The sequence below is a fragment of the Meriones unguiculatus genome, chromosome 3 (genome assembly GCF_030254825.1).
Source record: "Meriones unguiculatus strain TT.TT164.6M chromosome 3, Bangor_MerUng_6.1, whole genome shotgun sequence".
NCBI classification, from domain to species: Eukaryota; Metazoa; Chordata; class Mammalia; order Rodentia; family Muridae; genus Meriones; species Meriones unguiculatus.
Genome location: NC_083351.1, coordinates 39706110 through 39726407, shown reverse-complemented (window position 1 = coordinate 39726407; position 20298 = coordinate 39706110). Strand labels below are relative to the sequence as shown.

Here is a 20298-nt window from a genome sequence, read left to right as displayed (position 1 = left end):
ATGTGAGCTACCCAGCTTATATATTGAGCTCCAAACTTGAATCTTCTGGAATAACAGAAAATGCTCTTACCTGCTGAGTCATATCTCCACTCCAGGCAAGCGTGGTTTTTATGGTGATCTTTATATACTTAGGTTGATGGCAACATTATCCATAGTAACAAAAGGTCAAAACAACCCAAGGGTTCATTTAGTGGTAAATGGATGGACAAAATGTGACACAATAATATGGAATAGTAATGGGATATTACTCAGCCTTGAGTGGAAAGGCATTGTGTGACAGAAGCAAAGTACCTAGATGAGGTAGTATGAAGTCTGGGTGCTACAATATGAATGAAGCTTAAAGATACTATGCTAAGTGAAACACACCAGCTATAAGGCAACTAATTGTAGGATCCCACTTACATGAAATAGGTAGAGTAGTCCAAATTGTAAAGTAGAAAACAGAATAGTGGTTGCCAGGTTCTGGGGAGAGGGTAAAGTGGAGATTCATTTAATAGGTAAAGAGTTTCAGTTTTTTGCAAGTTGAAAAATTTGTTGCCTAACAATGTATATATTCTTAATGACACTGAACCGTACACTTGAAATGATCAAGATGACAAACTTATGCTTTTTATAGCATGTGTTTTAGAAGTACGGGGACTGTGGTTCTTGTGTAACATGACAGGAAATTCCTGTGAAACTGCAAAGGACTATTAGAAGAGCTTTCAAAACCTAGGATAATAAAGACCATATTCTACTGTCAGTTATTTCAAAGATCACAAGAATTAAAATGATAAGTCAGTTATCTAGACATTTTGAGATTTCTATGAATTAACTCATGCTTATATGAACACCTTTATTCAACAAATATGAATTAGGTACCTCATGCATTCCAGGCACAGCACTAGATGCTGGGGGCAGTGGTGAAGCATCAGTGTCCCAGCCCTTGCTGGTCTAGAAGGCAGTCTAAAACTGCTAGCATAGAGCATTCATTGACCACGTACAAAACTACAGCATTGATATTTTTCTCAGATCTCTTCTTTCATGTTACTTCATGGAACCATTCATAGACACTGCCATAAGAACCCCCTTTCCACCATGATCGCCACTACCACCATCATCACCACTGCCATTACTACATTTGCGACACCCCCCACCACCACCATCGCAACTTATTAGCACATTTTGTACTCGGTTTCATCTGCTTTGATTTGTGGCCTCAATCCTCTCTGATGTTATGAGTTCCCTAAGATTAGACAAACGTTACTTTTCCTGTACTCTCAGATACAGTACATCCTCTACAAACTGTCCACACAGCTAACGAAAATCCAAGCACAGACTCTCAATAAGCTTTGTGCACACTGTGCCAATTAACAGTAGCCCACAACTCCACTGCTAAAACAGGTGCAGTTCTGAACCACCCTAGGCTTAAGGGCAGATAGCAAAACAATAAGGAAATATCTTAATCACATCTTTGAAAAGACGTTTTAAAAAGCCCAGTCATGATTATTCCAGTTACCACATGGGGATGTGGCCTCCTTTTTAGAGTTCTTTACCCTGAGTATCATTAATGTTGCAGTAGTCCATGCCTACAGGTGCTAGTTTCTTTGTGACTCACACCTCACTCTGTATATGAATGCATTTGACTTATTTGTAATGTATTCAAATACATTTGAATATTCAATCACACATATTAGGAGCGGGGCAGCATGCAGATAATACAGGGAGGATTGTGGAAGGCGTTGTCGGTAAGGAACATGAATGGGATTATGTTGCCTCTTGAAATAATCTGTAATTTGACACCTCTCAGAGTTTGGCATATAAATCAGATGTTTAATGAAAATCCTTCTCTCTGCTAGACCTCTCCCATGTTATTAAATTCCTGCTGATAATCAGTCCCTGGTGTTTTGTTGTTCAGTTGATTGGTTTTTCTTCTGTGGTAGTAGAGATTGAATGTCAGGCCTTACACATGCCAGGCAAGCTCTTCCCACCAAATCACACCCTCAGCTCTCATAATCCTGTTCTTCTGGAAATACTGTTATATCATTTCACATATAGTGAAAATGTGCAACTGTAAGATTGGGATATTCCCCAGTGTTCCACAGCCTCCAAGTCTACTCATCTTCCTCCAGGTCATAGCTTACTGAACATTTTACAGTTAGGAGGCTTTTATAAAGGTCAACAATTTTCCCATCCAAAGAGGAGCCAAACAACGAAAACCCTCAGAGACAACACAAAAGATAAACAAAAACCAAACAGCCAAACAGCACACAATCATCCTGCGGACAACGTGTTGAGTCAGCATTTGGTTTTTTTCTAAGGCTTGACGAGTGTTAGCTTTGCTCTCTTGAACTTTGAGATTCAGTCACTCTGCAAGCCCCAGGGGTGGGCATGCTGATGCTACAGAAGCAGCATTCTGTGGTACTGCTCCGAGGCTCAGGTACTCCCGCTCCTCTGGCATGCCTGGCCAAGCAGCTGTTCACGTGAAACAATGGCCAGTCTAAGCAGGGTGCCTACCTGCCGACGTAAGTCATTCCTCTGATTAATGCAGGTTTAATGTCCAAAGTCATAAACTACTTAGAAGGGAATGGAGAGTGAGCCAGCTCTTGCTATCTCTGAGCACCAAAAGGTGGTTGGGTCTGCTCCAGACCGTGGCTGAGAGCAACTGGCTTTCCATGTTCCTGTCTTGTGAGTCCAGACAAGTTTCTTGCTCTCTCTTAGTTTCTTTGTAAATAAAATAGGGACAATAAGCCTTTCTTCAGAAGGTGCAGCAGCTCAAGGTCATCCATGAAAAGAGCGTGGTGTGTCAGAAGCCTTGAAGAGGAAATGATAGGTGTTATCACTGTCATCGTACTTATAATAAAAACTCACAGTTTTTCTGTCTTCATCAACTCTCCCTTGATTTTCTCTCTTTGGATGCTCGTGCATGCTGGGCATGTGCTGTAGAGCTGAGCTACACTGAGCTCCATTCTCATTTAACAAGAGTCATGTGTGATGAAACCTCACAGAACTCTAGTTTAGGTCATCTTGGTGTCATGAATTCAAAAACCAAGAGTTTTGATGAGTACCTGGTAGAGATGTGGGGTCCAGAACATGTGCCATTGGGTGGCCAATGGAGTCAGAGGCTGATGGGAATCATTTGATGTAGAGTTCTGAAGTGCTTAGGACAACAAGCCTTGATCAAAACATCCCTGGCTAAATGAGCCCCAATTTGGTTTCAAACACTTCATTTTCTTTGAATAATCACATTTGATGTCTACTATTTGCTACATTTAAAAGCTGTCCAAATTAGAAATTAATTTAGAAATTTTGCCTCATTTCATTGCAACTTCTCTTTTTTGTGTACATGTGTGTAGTTTGTGCATGTGTGTGTGTGCGTACGCATGTCCAGGCACCTGTGCGGGATGCAGAGGCCTAAGGTGAACATTGGATATCTTCTTCCATCATTCTTCATCTTACCTTCTGAGACAGTTTTTCTCACTGAACCTGGAATTTGTGGAAGCCCCCCAGGATGTGCTCCCTTCACTGAATTGCAGGTACATTCTGTACCTTGCTTTTTAAATAAGTGCTGGGGGTCTGAAGCCAGGCCCTTGTGCTTAGCAGGAGCCACTTCCTTAGCACACTGCTTCTCATTTTGGCCAACAAATTCTAGTGTTGTGCTCAGCAACCTTGAGCACTTTGCTTTGGCTTTCCATTTCATGAGTTATATCAAAGCAACGCGTTTCAAAGAACTTATATTTCCTATGTTATGATAATTCCACTTTATATGTATGCCTTTTTCATAATTTGCCTCAGGAAGTACATATTTTTGTTTACTTTCTTTAATATTAAGTTGAGATCTAATACTCAGTGGTGGAAAACTATATAATGAACCCAATCTTTGTGCTCTAGTTGAGAGGTTCTGATGGATTTGGTCAACAACATTAAGTTCAATTCAAGTTTCTACTGACTTTGAAGACACAAGTCGCAGGGTTGACAGAGGTGACCTGTCTACTGTCTGCTGCTGTTTATACCCCACACTTAACAGTTATGAGTCTCTGCGTTCGCTACTACCCACTGCCGGAAGAAGGTCCTCTAAGAAAAAATGAGAGCAGCACAAATCTACAGGTAAAAAATCACACACATTTCGAGTGCAATCAGATGGCAAGACCATTCAGCAAAACAATAGCAGGCTGCCCCTAGAGACTTTGATCTCCCCAGTCGGAGGCTTCCAACCTGGTTTACATACCAGAATGAAATCCCTCCCGTGGATTCAAATCCAATCACAAACTGGTTGGCTACTGTTCTAACATCGATGGCTCTTCGTACCAAGGGATAAGTCTTGTCTGCAGGTTAGTGAAGTGCTGGTTAATCCACTGATCTCTTTTCTCCTAAACATCCTAGAAAGTATCTTGATACAGACTGTCATAATGTATCAAGTTTTCTGGTCAGTTCAAGGTTGATGTCACTACTCCTATGACGAAAGTAAGCGGTCTTTTCTAGTTAATGGGAGTCAGCCAAGAGCAATAATAGCAGCCTGTGTCATTTTGAGTGCCTGTGGGGCTGCCCTGACCAACAACTTTTAAGAAAGTATTCCTGGCGCTGATACTTCCATTTCATAACTCACATCTTCTGGGAGCACCATTCCCCATCCATGCAAGGTACTTCTGCTTGAATTCCCATTTTAAAAATATATTATATGCTTTTAATTAGCTTACAAATATGTGAAGATATGGTTATCTTCACATATTCTTAATTTTGGTTAACCAGTCCTTAGGCTTTCCTCTCCCCAATTCCTCTACACTCACTTAAACTTTTAACCCTGAGCATACCTCAGGTCTCAGAGAACTTCACAGAGTGGGGGTCAGAAAGAATGAGCTGATAGATGAAAAGGAGAACTGTGAAGTGCTGCCTTCTGGACATGACATGGCTGCTGCACTTGTCACCTCGCAGCAGCTGTGGCTACCTGAACGAGACCTGTACAAGATCAAGCAGGTCAAAAATTCCACAGGGATGGGAAAGAGGCCTGCGAGACAGCTGAGGGACAGAGTTCCTCTGAGGACATGGCTGCTGGTATGGTGAACATACCTCAGTGGAAGGCTATACACCCATGCACACATACACAGTGCTAGTTCAACTTGGGGGTTACTAATACAAACAAAAGGTAAATAAAGAGAAACAGTAAACTAGGAGGGAGATAGGGGATAGTAGGGGACTTGGAGGGGGTAGTGGTAGACGGAATTGATCAACATTGATTGTATTCAGGTATAGAACTTATAAAGAATAAAAAGTGTTTTTTTTTTAAGGTGGAAAGATTGAGGTAGTATGAGCACAGTGAACAAGAGAATGAAATATGTTAGGGCATGAACTTGAGTTTTTGGAGATGAGGATGTGTATGGGGAAATAATAATCCCTTTTAAGATAGAATTTGGAGAGGTGGGAGGGTAGCTCTGTGGGTAGAAACGGCTGCTGCCAAGCCTAGGAAGTGTCATTCCTGGGTCCCCTAGGGTGGAAGGAGAGAACCTATTCCCTAAGATTGTCTTCAGGCACCCACATTCACACTATGCTGTCTTCCAAAATAAATAAACAAATGAAAAATAAATAGATAATTATTTCCATCAAAATAAACTTAACAAATAGACATTTAAGAGTGAGGATTTTTACTTTTACTGAAATATTTCTACTTAAGTGTAAGTTTTAGAACACATGAAGCAACTGGCTGCTAAAGAACCATGAAGATGAACAATGACAATATAACATTGCTGGGCTAATAAATTATTGGAATTAATAATTCCAAATTATTGGAATTATTTTTTGTATGCAGACTCTATAAATGTCTTTTGTATGCAGACTCTATAAATTCAATGCTCCTGTGAGGGTGGGATCTCACCGTCCAGAGGAGGAAATGAAGGCTTGGAGAACTAAAAATAAACGAACCAATACACGAATGACCTTGAGAAGGTTGTGTATTTAGAAAGTAGCAGAGCTCAGCTAGTATCCTCAAGGAGTCTCTTGACAGGCCCGGCTATCAGTCAATAGTCCTCATTGTGTGATCTGAGGGAGTATCATGATTCACAGTGTTTCTGTTTCCTCACCTGTAGAGTGTCAGGTCTGGATTGGGAGCTGCATAGACTAAGTTTCACGATCCCACGTAGCTCTCACATTCTGAGAGTGTGAGGAGTGTGTGAGCTTGATTACAAAGATTGGCTGTTCACGCGCCAATCAGAGTTATTGAACAAACACCTCCCTACTGGGTCGTAGGAGGGGAAGGGCAAAAGTTAAAAACAATCCAGCAGACCTTGATGAGAGGGCTATAAAAACCGTGCTCTCAGAGCAGATCCACTGTATTTGGCGGCTGCCACCTCACACAGCTTCTGGTATCTCGGAAGACTCTTCTTTGTCACTGTGTAAGTAAAAGGATTTCCTCTGACTACCTGGGGTTGGACCAGCAAGCTGGGTTAATGATAGCACCGTACCTGGTGAGGGGAAAGTGTGTTTGCCTGGTGGTGTCTAAAACCTTGATGGATCTGCTGCAGTTACAATTTTTCTCTCTCTGACCGTGAATACTCATTCGTACGTTCCTGAAAGTAGCAAAAATGCTCCACATGTACGGCCAGCTACTGTTGGCCTGTGTGAGGCCCCGGAGTCTCCTGGAAGAATACTGCAAACACCTTTATTTGTAAAGTTCCAGTTAGGTTAGGTTCCTGGGCATTCAGACTGTAGTTGTTCCTAACAACTACTTATTGTGACTTTTTGTTTATATAGCTACTGCCTCCTGTCATTTTCTGTGTTCTTTCCCCACACCTCCTAGGATCAGTGCTGGCATTTCTTCCTCACACAAATGCATCCTTGGGGTCTTTGCCTTTTGCCATCTCCTATTGTGCAAATGAAGAGAAGAGATGGAGCAGGATTAGATACTTCCAAGTGATCTTCAATTATGAATTCCCAAGCCTTTCAGCACACTTGCTGTTTTCCCTAGCACTCTCCACTTGAACTAGACACTGTAAGAGCTATGCAACTTCAGATGGTAGGAATTCAATCCTGCTGGTTTATTTTATTATATTTATATATATTTTTTCTCTACTATATTTTCTCTGAAAAGCAGGCACACTCTGAGAATGTATGGTCCTTTTTGTAAACCTCTCTTCAACTAATTGCCTAGGGCTCCATAAGTCAGTCTGGTTCAGCCAGGGCTTGAACTCTGCTTCTGTGGAACATTTGGGAAACACACAGGTCCAGGCTAGAGCCTGAGGGAGTAGGACAGGAAATGAGGTACAGCTGCTGAAAAACCCAACAGTCCCTTTGGTTTAGGACACAGTTTGGGGAAAGAGCAGCCCTAAGCCATCTCATCATGTGTGCCTTTGTAGCAGCAGGGAGGGGAACAAAGCCTTGCACAACTTCATGCTCCATACACATAAGTGCTGTGGACACAGCTTGGTGATCACAGACTTTCAATGAATGACAACCCCATCCCTGTGTTTGTCTTGAAAATCCACCTGTCTTGAGCATAGAGAAGCAATTGGACTCTGTGCTTCTATTTCTCCAGGGGTTAAATAGCCACAGATCCACATCTTACAATGACTGACTACAGAGCCTCTTCCAAAAATGCAGAAAGAACCACACTGAACAATTCCATCCATCCATCCTTTTGTAGAAAGACCAGATATTTAAAGAGTTCTAAGTCAGAAGCCACTCAGGTCTTCCTTGGCCTCAGGTTCTTCATCTTTAAGGTGGAAGGTTTAGTATGAATCCCTCTGAGGCTGATTGAGCTCTGCTTCACTGTATGTACTCTCTCCTCATATATGTTAGTATATGCAACCTTGCCTCTGATTTATTTTTAGCTATTAACATATCCATACATATGCAATCAAATATTGCAAAAAATGTATGCAACAGGATGTGAGGTCTCCCACTCTATTCCATTCTGCAGAAGTAGTAGTCAAGTGGCTTCTGTTTGTTCAGAAAGACTGACAAATAGTATATTGCTATAATTTCTTTGGTTGTGTTGTTTTTTAAAGAGGTCCATAGGCATGCATTTCTCTGGAATTTTTATAATTAATGTAAAATTTGATAATTAATGTAAATTACTTCCCATCACACTTTTAAAAATAAAATGACTTGGGACCTCAGAAATCAGAGGTTTAGAGGTATAGAATTCATTATACATCATTATCCATTCCAGACTGGCCTTCTGTTTCCCGGTGGTGAACATTGACCTGTGACTCTGTTTTATGATTAACTGAGGGGCAAAATTTGTGCTGATGTGGTACAGACCTTTAGTCCCTTTGTAGAAGTTTAACTTCCTGTAAACAGGAGGAGTTTGACTTGACTTTTCCCTGTAGTTTTTACTGAGTCGGCATACCCAGTCTGGAGAGAGTAGCCTGGTAGTCACAGAAACACGGGTGCTCTTTGAGTGATTACTTTTCTTCCAGAAATGCTAATAGCTTGTGTCTTCCCATCATTTATAAAGCATCTTCCTGCTTATCATCCAGCCTAACAAGCTTACATTGTAAGCAAGCACAGCACTCGGAGGCTGCATGTGAGTCATTTGTAATCAGGTAACCAGAGGAGATATTAGTGCGATTAATTAATATTAAAATCCAACTCAGAGATCTTTTATGACTTGCACAAGTTTCAATCTAGGGAGGCAGGGCTGGTCCTTGAACCAGGCTCTGTCTGATGAACAGGGGGCAGATTTCCTTGTGAACGTAAGAGGTTTGTGAATTAATGGTATCCTGGTATAATAACTTGCAGTCCAAGGTCCACTCGGACTGCCATTAGGCATTAGGAATTGTCTCAGGCCAATTCCTTCCACATAACCCACTCTTCCCTTTGAATAAACAGGGGATAAAGGGGAGCAACACCCTTTCCCCTAACCTTGTACATTATTAATTATTAGTCCTACAACAAATAATTTAGATTATCCTACATTCCTTCCTAATCTAATGATATGAGGGTTTTTTTAAAGTAACTTTTCTATTGCCATGACAAAACACCATGACCAAGGAAATTATAAAAGAAAGCACTTAATTTAAGGCTCACAGTCCATTACCCTCTGGAGTCCATTACCATCACAGCAGGGAGCATGGCAGCAGGCAGGCAAGCATGGCACTGGATCAGTAGCTGAGAGCTTACATCTTGAGACACAACCATGAAGCAGAGAGAGAGACAGAGTGACAGACAGACAGGAACAGAGACACACAGAGGGACAGAGAGACTAGAACAGAGACACACAGTGAGACAGAGACAGGAACAGAGACACAGAAAGACAGACAGAGAGAGAGAAAGAGAGAGAGAGAAAACTAACTGGGGAGGACATAGGCTTTTGAAACCTCAGAACCAGCTCCTAATGACATATCTCCAGCAAGGCCACACCTCCTAATCTTTCCTAAATAGTTCTAACAACTAGATTTTGAGTATTCAAATATATGAGCCTACAGAGGCCATTCTCATCTAAACCACCACAGAGAGGGACAGAATTGAACTGCTTTCTGGGATCACTGTTAGGAATACATTACATGGTAAATGTCAAGCAACTAGAAGCATTCTTGGTAAGAGACAATAGTGTGTTATTATTACTGGATCAGTTTTTTCCTTTTGCTTTATTAAAGGATTTTTTTTTAACTGTCAACTTATTTGTGACAATAAGTTGTCACAATACCTAATCTGAGAGAGGGATTTTGTATCTTGATTTGAAGGTTAGCACTCTGATTGGCCTTGCCACTCTGAAGATCTGGAGGCCAGGTCTGAAGCTAAAGTTCCTTCTCATGAATTAGTTTAGCAGGCATTTGTTCCTTGTATTGAGGGACAGAGTACTGAGATTGAGATACAGAGAACGGGAAGAGGTGGCTAAAGAATAAAGCTTGGTGTCAAGTTAGCTTTCTTCAAGCCTGGAGTTCAGGCTACTACCAAGAAGGCTGCTTGGGTGTGTGGAGGTGTCTCTGTGTGCTTAGCAGCAAAGCCAAGAATATTTACATTAAGGACCACTATGAGGACTATTTGACTCAGCAAAGGCCAGAACTTCAAGTCCAGAGGCTCTTGAAAAAATTTCTCAGCAGTGTAACCCAACTAATCTCATAGATGATTAAATATAAGGAAATGTAACCCTGTGTTTCACCTGCTCTAACCCAAAGTCAGAGGAAAGTTAACTTTAAGGACAACATACATTTTCTCTCTTAAAATTTTTCCCTAAAGAATAATCTAATGGGACTAGAGATTAACAGAGGAAAATGGGGGATGGCCATGGCCATTTGTAGTACCGTGTAGCACCAGAAAGCCACAGGATAGAGAGCCAGCCTACTATTGAAGTTCCATTTGCCAGGTTTTAGTGAGTCACCAATTAGCTTCGCCTCAGGATCAGTGATCCCCAAGATCTCCTGGGAAACATTCTCACTATGAGTATTTGACATCTGACCTTCATCCTGAACATCTGACATCTTACCTTCATCCATCATGAATAACTACTTTTACTCAGGCAATGGCAACACCACATGGATCATTGGAAATGGGCAAGAAGTGTCAAAAGGGCCCATATAGCCTATCTGCACATTTTGATTGTCCTGGCCACTAATGCAGTGGAGGCACTCAGTTTTGTGTATTCTTTTCTAGACCTGTCACCATGGCCCATCGATTTCCAGCCCTCACTGCAGAGCAGAAGAAGGAGCTCTCTGAAATTGCCCAGCGCATTGTTGCCAATGGAAAGGGCATCCTGGCTGCAGATGAATCTGTAGGTGAGTGTAAGAAAGCCATGCTACACAACATGGCAGCCTGCATATGTCCTCGTCATCAGCCTTAGAGCGGCACATGTCTCCTCTGAAGACCAAAGCCCACACAGGAACTTTGAAGATCTGGCTTTAAAAGGATGATGAAGGGGTCCTTGCTTTTCACCCTGATGAGGAATATTGAGTATGGGGAAAGACAACAGGATACCATAGGCTTGCTTCTCCTCATGCTGCCTTTGGCCTATCTCTCTAGGCACCATGGGAAACCGCCTACAAAGGATAAAAGTGGAAAACACTGAAGAGAACCGCAGGCAGTTCCGAGAAATCCTCTTTACTGTGGACAATTCTATCAGCCAGAGCATCGGGGGAGTGATCCTTTTCCATGAGACCCTCTATCAGAAAGACAGCCAGGGACAGCTGTTCAGAAACATTCTCAAGGAGAAGGGGATTGTGGTGGGCATCAAGGTGAATACTCTGACTCCTACTTGACCCTGCCTTCTCCACACACTCCGAGCAGTCTGGGCACTACAAGGCCTGAACCCGACAGCACACCTTCATTTCTCAACCCTTTTCCATTCTCTTTCCCCGATGGAAACCTAGATCCTCTCCCAGACTTCTATTGCAGTGCTCACTTTTTGTTTGTTTGTTTGTTTTGTTTTCCTTCAAGGAATTTAATCTCTCTATATCCCTATTTTCTCATTTCTTGAGATGATTAGTACCTATTTCATGCATGATATAAGGATGAAGTGAGGTTTTAAAGGAGACCCTGTCCTGTAGCTTATCAGTCAATGGTTGTTTTTATTAACACACTTGTTCTGTCTTCTTCCTGAGGCTTCAATGCAGCATGCAGTTCTCCAGCGAAAACTAGGATGCATTCAGTGCACACATCTGCAAGCACCACTTAATCCTTCACACAAAATACTGAGGTAGAGTTGATCCTTATTTTAAGAGAGTAGAAATGAAAACTGAAGCCTGTGGGTACTGAAACTTGCTTGCACAAAGGCCACTTATATCTCTGCTACTATGAGCAGACATTGTACCCTTAATCTCTTACCTCCTGTCTGAACACAGTGTCTGGAGGAGCACGAGATCAGTAAATGTAAGGACTGTTCTGAGCAGGGTAATATCCTTCTGCCTGGAGCTGAACTATGCCCCCCAGTGACTCTGATGCCTTCCTAATTCACATGCTTGCGAAAGATGAGAACAGCACCAAGAGCATTCATCCCTGTTTGACCCTTGCCAACCTGTTCATTTATCCACAGTTGGACCAAGGAGGTGCCCCCCTTGCAGGAACAAACAAAGAAACCACCATTCAAGGTAAGAACCCTCCCTGCCTATGGAGGAGACAAAGGATGCCATGTGGGCCAGAATGGAAGGCAAGTGACAGAAGAAAAGTTACTATTAGTGCTAACAGCATGAATATACCTGCATGTTGGTTTTCTACTCCCAGTACTCCTTGGTGCTGGAGATGGAATCCAGGGGCATTCCAACATCAGTAGACAAAGGCCTGCCAACTGAGATACATACCCAGTCCAGAGTGCCCACCTCCCTTCCTTATCTCTCCTTCCTGTCTTCCCTCCTCCCCTGCACCCACTTCAGATTGGACCTGGGACCTTAAGTATATTAAGCAATCACTTTGCAACTAAACTCTAACCCTAATATTTTTTCTCTGTCTGTGTGTATGTGTGTGTGCCTATACCATATTGTGTGTTTGGAGACACTTAAGTTGTCAGAAGACAACTTAGGATAATGAGTTCTTTCCTTCCTGTATGCAAGTTCTGGGGCTCAAACTCAGGTCACCATTGGTAGCAAACATCTTTATTTACTGAGCCATGTGGTCAACCTTGTCTGGTTTTTGAAATAGAGTCTCTCTGTCTCAAATCGAGTCTCTCTCTCTCTCTCTCTCTCTCTCTCTCTCTCTCTCTCTCTCTCTTTCATCCAGACTGGCCTGGAAACTCATAGCAACCTGCCTCTGTCTCAGTCTCCAGAGTACTGGACTATGGGAATAATCTAGAAGACCCAGCTTGGGTGTTGAACCCAAGGCTTGACACATGCAGGGCAAGCACCCTACCACTGAGCTGCATCTCCAACACATCAGTCCTGCCTCTTCCTTTTAATAACTGTGTGGCCCTAGGCCAATCTTTAGTTCTATCACAATAAGATGGGTGACAATACCTATTTTGCAGAATAGTTATATGCTCTATTTTAGGCTATGTGTTGAAGTCTCAGTATGTTGCCTAGAAAAGACACACTGCCCCTGGAGACACTATTTTTACAGAAAGGTCCAGGGGCAGAAGAGAGGAAAGGCCTCAGGTTTTGGGGTCAGTTCCAATCCTTGTTTTATAACATGCTATACAGATCTTTTGGAAAGGCATTTCCTGTCCAAGAAGTTGGTCCTGCTCTCAGGTTAGCTCGGCAGAAGTTGGTCTCAGTTGTCACTTTTCACATGCTCAAAATTATGGTCAAGATATTTAAACACTAGGGGCATTGATTTCCATGTTTATGAGGATTGTTTTCGACTACAAGTTCTCTAGGTTTTACATAGAGTATATCAAACATGTATGTCAAATCTGAGGTTATTAAACCTAGGCCTTCTGGCTCCATCCTGTAATCAATACTTATTTGCTTGGGCATTCTTAGTTCTCAATGATAAGCCATTGGAAAAGTCTTTTACTTTATCAGAGGCCCCACAAATCAGGCACAGGGTTCAAAGAAGCCTTTTTTTTTTTTTTTTTTTTCCTGCAGGGCTTGATGGCCTCTCCGAACGCTGTGCTCAGTACAAGAAAGATGGTGCTGACTTTGGGAAGTGGCGTGCTGTGCTGAGGATTGCTGACCAGTGTCCCTCCAGCCTTGCAATCCAAGAAAATGCCAATGCTCTGGCTCGCTATGCCAGCATTTGTCAGCAGGTAAGCACCTTTCACATTATACTAAAAAATAGACCATTCCTTTCTTCAGAGCCCTACTTTCCAATTTCATTATAATCTGACATAAGCTTTTTCCTTCAGTGATCCATAAATATATATATATGTATATATATATACAAAGACACACACACATACACATATATATACTGTATATATATATATATATATACACATATGTGTGTGTGTGTGTGTGTGTGTGTGTGTGTCTCGAGAGATGGCTCAGAGGTTAAGAGCACTGGCTGCTCTTCTAGAGGTCCTAAGTTCAATTCCCAGCAACCACATGGTGGCTCACAACCATCTATAATGAGATCTGGTGCCCTCTTCTGGTGTGCAGGTGTATATGTAGACAGAACACTTTATACATAATAAAGTTTAAAATCTTTTAAAAAATACATAAATACAAAATATATATATACAAATACATAGTATATATAAATATATACATAATCAGATATATATGGACATAATTATTTTACCCATACTCACATATTCATATTTTATATATTATATACATATATTTAATTTATAGGTGTATATATGCATGTATATAACATTACTTTAACTACAGTCATGTATGTAGGGAGAACTCTAATTCTACAAGCTAGTAGGAGTCCTATTAAACTATGACTTCAGAGTCAATCTATCAACTGCTGCTCTCTACCATTGTTCCAAAAGCCAAATATTAAAAAATATGAAAATAAAAGAATAAAAGCTTTGAATAAACTCCAGCTCTGCTTCAAAAAATAAAAAATAAAAATCAGGCTCTAGAGTGTCGGTTCTCAAACTTCCTAAAGCTGTGACTCCTTAATACAGTTCCTCATGTTGTGGTTGCCCAACCATAAAATTATTTCATTGCCATTTCATAACTATAAATTGTTCTGTTATGACTCATAATGTAAACACCTGACATGCAGGGTATCTTCAGGGGTCTTGACCCACAGGTTGAGAACAACTGCTTTAGAAGCAGGAAATCTGCTTGTTTATACTTCATAATGCCCCAGAGAAGATAGTCTTAGCTCCCTAACTATAGGTGGTATCTTGGAACTAGTCTCAATTCAATTTGCTTCTTACAGGACAGTGAATGGATACTAGCATTTCTAGCCAACATGTGTTGAAGTCTCTAGGTTAGAGATAAATTTGATTTGTAACTGTGGATATTTTGTTAATATTACTGGAGTTGTGCGTACCTGGAAATTCCTAGGAAGAACTATAAACTCTCCTTAAATTTGTTAATTCATACTAGAAGATATTTCTTATGTTAAACTTGGCTGTTTTAAAAAGAATGCCATTAGTTTCTTAGGTAGCTAGAATGGTCTGAAGTTAGTATTAAATATATAAATTAAAGGTTTGTATTTTTAAACCCATTCCAGAAAAGCTTTTGGCCTCACTTTAATGTCAATGTGTCTAAGAACCAGGTGCTCACTAGATACCCCACCTTTCTTTTAACCACCTTCAGCTAAATTGCGTAGCGTTTCTCCCTAAAACCTTCCTTTTCTATCAGCCACATCTGTTGGCTGCTCCCCAGCAGAGGACTACAGTGAGAATCACTTCATTTTTGTGCTTCTTCCCATTTTCTTTTTCAGAATGGGCTGGTACCTATTGTTGAGCCAGAGGTGCTTCCTGACGGAGACCATGACCTAGAGCACTGCCAGTATGTTTCTGAGAAGGTAGGTTTGGAACATAAAGTTCTTGAGTTAAATAAAAATTTTCATTTTAAGAAAAAAATTTTTTACTTAACCATGTAATAGATGAATTTCAGAAATAACCTTTAGTTCTTTTAATTTAGAAATAACCGTTATGTGGCATGGAAAAGGGAAAGAGCTGCCTATCAACCTTTCCCATTTCAGTGTGCGATGTCTTGTAAGAAACAAGATTTAGAACTTACAGTCAGTCCTTTTGCCTACTATGGTGGGTCCTAGGGCAAGGTATATTGCCTCTTTTGGACCTCAGTTCTATGTGTACACTATGAAATCTTAAAGTAAAAGGTTCACATGAAAAATTATGAACTATGTTGTACACATGGGATTTCCTAAAACAGTCATAGCCGTTCTGAAAGATGGTGATTTTCTTCATAAATCATGAGAAGGTATGACAGACATGTCACTTCACCTGAATTTCTCCAATCGTAAAGAGAGTTATGCGGTCTGAACTAGGATGTGGAAGAACTGTTCTTAAAATGTATGTTACTATTATCATTAAGATAATTAAGGCAGCCCAAGATGATGACATTGACCAAGGAATAAGAAGTGATGGGTTGTCTAGGAAACAGAGCCATGGCAACAGTTCTTGAGATAAATGGCTAGTGGCAGACATGGTCCAATGTCATTAGGTTCAATAATACAGTTTGCAAATACATAGCCAGAGAAGACCTGGAGATATCAGAAGCTTTGGCCAAGAAATACATGGAGATTACTTTATCCTGCACTCTTGGAATGCAGAAGTGCCAGGGTAGAGTGATTCTAAGACTTAATCCAAGTTTTATTTATTTGGTCCCCTTATTCTTCAGGTCCTAGCTGCTGTCTACAAGGCCCTCAATGATCATCACGTTTACCTGGAAGGCACCCTGCTAAAGCCAAACATGGTGACTGCTGGACACGCCTGCAGCAAGAAGTATACACCAGAGCAAGTGGCTATGGCCACTGTCACAGCTCTCCACCGCACTGTTCCTGCAGCTGTTCCTGGTAATGCCTTCTTTCTACTCAGACTTAAGGTTTTAGTTCTTCTCCTTTTGGAAGATATGCACAAACATTTGTAGTTGTTTGGAACTTGTTTGAACCCTTGTAACAGGATGTCATTTTCTACCTCACAGGCATCCAATACTTTTATCTCCTACTATGTGATGCCAAGTATCTTCTTCAGTCTACTGAAGGCTCACACATGTGCATTGCCTCTGCATTTCACTGGCCTTCTAATTAAGACCCTTCTCATCCCAGAAAGTACAAACTGACTTCTGTGACCTAGTCCCATGAAAATCCAGTAGAAGAAAGATTAAGACACTGCATTTCTTTTAGCTCATTGCTTGTTTTCCCAAGCTGGGACTAATCCAGTAGAATGACTTCTTTCATTCCAGGAATCTGCTTTTTGTCTGGAGGTATGAGTGAGGAGGATGCTACCCTCAACCTCAATGCTATCAACCGTTGCCCTCTGCCAAAGCCCTGGAAACTAAGTTTCTCGTATGGAAGAGCCCTACAGGCCAGTGCACTGGCTGCCTGGGGTGGCAAGGCTGCAAACAAGAAGGCAACTCAGGAAGCTTTCATGAAGCGGGCCGTGGTAAGAAGCTGCTCTCTCTTATCTTCTTCATAGAGGTGATATGTGAAACCTGACATTCTTGCTTGGAGAATGTTCCTAAGATAGTACCTACTAGGTATTAAAAATGTAATATGACAACTCAGTAGGAAGCTTGGGGTTAGAAAGGGTTTTGAATTTTCTACCCTAGTCAGACAGTTAATGACAGAAGACAGAAAGGTATTCTCAAACAAGGCACTCCAGAGGGATGGAGACAACAAGATCAAGGCCTGAACTTGAGATGCACTTCATTTGGAAATATGCACAAGAAAGGACATGGTAAAACCCAACAATTCTAGAGGATAAACCAGGGGTTCTAGGAACAAATAGAAGAGTTTCAAGAAATCAACATAACACGATACAGAGAAATTAAAAGCAGAGACCTTGAGATTAGCACTGAGGAGCATACCAGAGACCCTTGTCATGAACATTTAGACAAAGAAGAGAAAGGGGCCCATTTAAAATTTGTGTTAGGAATTTTAACAAGCAGCACTAATTGGACTCTGGCTTATTAAAAACTAAAAAGAACAGATGTGAAGTGTTGATGATTCCTAGTGGCAGTGGGAAAGAGGAGTTAGGGTTATATATATTATCAAGACGTATTGTTTATACATATAAAATTGCCAAAGAATAAATAAAAGACGTTCTACTTAAAAATAAGAGTTCTGTTGGGAAAAGGTGTTCAAGAGAAACAAGGACCAAAATAAGTTTTAGTCTACTAGTAAATATTAGGTTTTAAATAAGCTCTATGAGACAAGGACTGAGGTGAACAAAGCAGACACAGGCACTGTACTGAGTGAGTTTGGAGTTTAAAGAACTAGAGGGGGGATAGTATGAATAAATGTAAACTTGAGGACCACTGAAAGTAGAAGGATCTAGAGGATACAGGACTGTAAGAGATTGTTATTGGTCTTAGAAAGATGAGAAGGAGGAGAGCAATGGGCAATAACTGACATGAACCTCAAACTTGACAAGAAGTGACCAGAAAACTGGGATATCAAGAGAGAAAACACAGACAGAGTTGGCACCAAGAGCAATCTTCAGCAGCATTATTACAAAGAGTTAAAATCATCAAATGGAAGTGTAGGCGGTTTCAAATGAGCAGTAGAGAGTATCAAGCCAGGGGCTGTAGTTCCTTAATTCACTATCTTCTCTTATGTTTGATTTTCAGGCCAACTGCCAGGCAGCCCAAGGACAGTATGTTCACACAGGCTCTTCAGGTGCTGCTGCCACCCAGTCGCTCTTCACCGCCTCCTACACCTACTAGATCCCGTCACCCACCTGCCAGGCTCCAGCTCTCCTAGGTGTTTGGAGAGCTGAAAGGCTTCAGTCAACCCTGGAAAGTAGATAACATTTGATTGAGTTGCTGATAATGCATGTGAATCACAAATACAGGAGAATCAGCTGTTGAGCTTGAGCATGTCACAGAGTAGTCTCTGAACACCTCCAGTTCCCCATGTTCCAGAACACTCATTCAAGAAAAGAACAGGCTTTAAAGAAAAGTCAGTCTTCCATGCACACAGCAACTGCTGAGAAAGCACCTCAGAGGCCGAGGTTGGAAATGGGCATTTTAATAAACATACACACCACGGGTTTGTTATAAGGGAGGTACAACAGAAAAAGAAATAAAATGTGTGTAAACCTTCAGCTGGTACTGTGCTTCACTTTGTACTCTTGTTGGTGGGGTCTGCATTTCATTGTCTTTGACTATACTAGACATGATTGGCATTAATAGCCAGGATCCTCAGCTTTGGATGTTCACTGAAGTCAAATGGGTGGTGCCTCCCTTTAGCTAAATTACATTAGAAATTCCATCAGATTAAATAGCAATTCTTTTTGTTATTCCAGTGTGCAGCCATGCTTAAGGAGAGCCTGTCTCAACTTCTAGTTTGAGAATATCTGAAAATGCTAAGACAAAACTGTTCGAGTGACCATCCTTTTCATTGAGGTGTGTCTCTATATTTTCAATTGTTGATTACTGCAGAGAACTAAGTGCTGGCAGGATTTTGGTACTGTCACTTTTATGGCCCATCACTGGGTTTTCTATTTGGAAATGTTTGTCTTTCCACACCTGCCCATAACATGAAGGTCAGGCAGCCCTTTATGCCTTAAGGCAACCGAAAAGATGGATCTTACTGCTGATTTGTTATAATAAAGATCTGATGGCCAGTATCTGGGGCAGGAAGTATGAGGATGGGACTTCTGGGCAGAGAGAGGGATGCAGGAAATGCAAGCAGTGATGGGAAAATTGGAGAAACAGGAAAGAACAGAATGGACAGAAGAGAAGCAGGGAGGTAAAGAGCTAGCCATGTGCTAGGACACAGGCCAGGAAGTCAAGTCAAGTCAGAAGCTAGCAGCACACATTTTTAATCCCTGTACTTGGGAGGCTGAGTCAGGTGGAACTCTGTGAGTTCTAGGCCAGCCTGGTCTACAAAGCAAGTCCAGGACAGTCAGAGCTTAATATAGAGAAACCCTGTCTTGAAAAAGAAAACAAAACAAAGCAAAAGTTAGAAGCTAGCTGAAAGACTGATCCAGCCAAAGGCCGAAAGCTTTAAACTAGATAGAAATCTCAGTGCCTTATCTGAACCACAAGTGTGTCTGAGAAAGTCCTGCAATATACAACAATATACAATCTCTCAAAACCTATGAGGTGTGCAGAACGACTTGATGCACCTTCCGGCTTGGCACACTCCTTTCCAAGTACTCAGGTTTTGTTACACAAAACTACATTTTCCTCTCAGAGTCAAGTTTGTCCCCTAGCTGTGCAATAAACAATAGTCATATAATTTTAGTTTTGGCTGTCAATGTTCAGACCTAGTTTTTAAAAGAAATTAAGAAAATTATAATCACGAGAGAATTTAAATTCTGAAACTTTGAACAATAGACAAAGAATGATTTACCTGATAGAGACTAAGATACATGGAGAGTAGACAAGAGAAAAAAAGGATTTATGAATACTATATAAAAGATATGTTATGAAGCAATGCTTTAAATAACAAAGGACCTAGACACGATTAAAATGCATATCAATTATTAAAATGTAGGATGTAACAAACTAAAGTTCTTGAATAATATAAAGACAAATAGTACTACATAAAGTAAATTAAGAAATAGAGGCATAAACAGATGATTTTGTGGAATAAGAGAATTCATCCAAGTGGGTTTCTTCTAAGAAGGCCTAGGAATGCAGCACAGGAAAGTGAATTTTTACTTATTATATGTTATCTACATATTAATATGTTTCCATGTGCTTGCTTTCCTAGAAGCAGCTATATTCATCTAAGTAATTCAAAGCTTACCTTAATTACAAGCGTAGGTCATTTAGCAAAGGGCTTCTGTCTTACAGATAAAGTCTAGAGCACTTGTATTACTTGCCAAGGGTCACACAGGTACTTTCATGCTGAGAAGTT

The 20298-nt window shown here is 41.0% G+C and overlaps 1 protein-coding gene across 1 annotated transcript; it reads left to right on the top strand.

Annotated features, from left to right (window-relative positions):
* Positions 1-6210: 6210 nt before the first annotated feature.
* On the top strand, positions 6211-18535 carry Aldob (aldolase, fructose-bisphosphate B). Its single transcript, XM_021663902.2, has 9 exons — positions 6211-6365; positions 10567-10688; positions 10933-11144; positions 11942-11996; positions 13425-13585; positions 15187-15270; positions 16110-16284; positions 16674-16873; positions 18060-18535. The coding sequence occupies exons 2-9, from the start codon at positions 10577-10579 to the stop codon at positions 18153-18155; spliced, it is 1095 nt and encodes a 364-aa protein (XP_021519577.1). The 5' UTR covers positions 6211-6365; positions 10567-10576; the 3' UTR covers positions 18156-18535.
* Positions 18536-20298: the final 1763 nt, after the last annotated feature.

Coding starts and splice junctions, on each gene's coding strand:
- Aldob (XM_021663902.2), top strand. CDS start 10,577: ATGGCCCATCGATTTCCAGCCCTCACTGCAGAGCAGAAGAAGGAGCTC. Junction 11,997..13,424: donor CAAAGAAACCACCATTCAAG/GTAAGAACCCTC, acceptor TTTTTCCTGCAG/GGCTTGATGGCCTCTCCGAA. Junction 13,586..15,186: donor ATGCCAGCATTTGTCAGCAG/GTAAGCACCTTT, acceptor TTTCTTTTTCAG/AATGGGCTGGTACCTATTGT.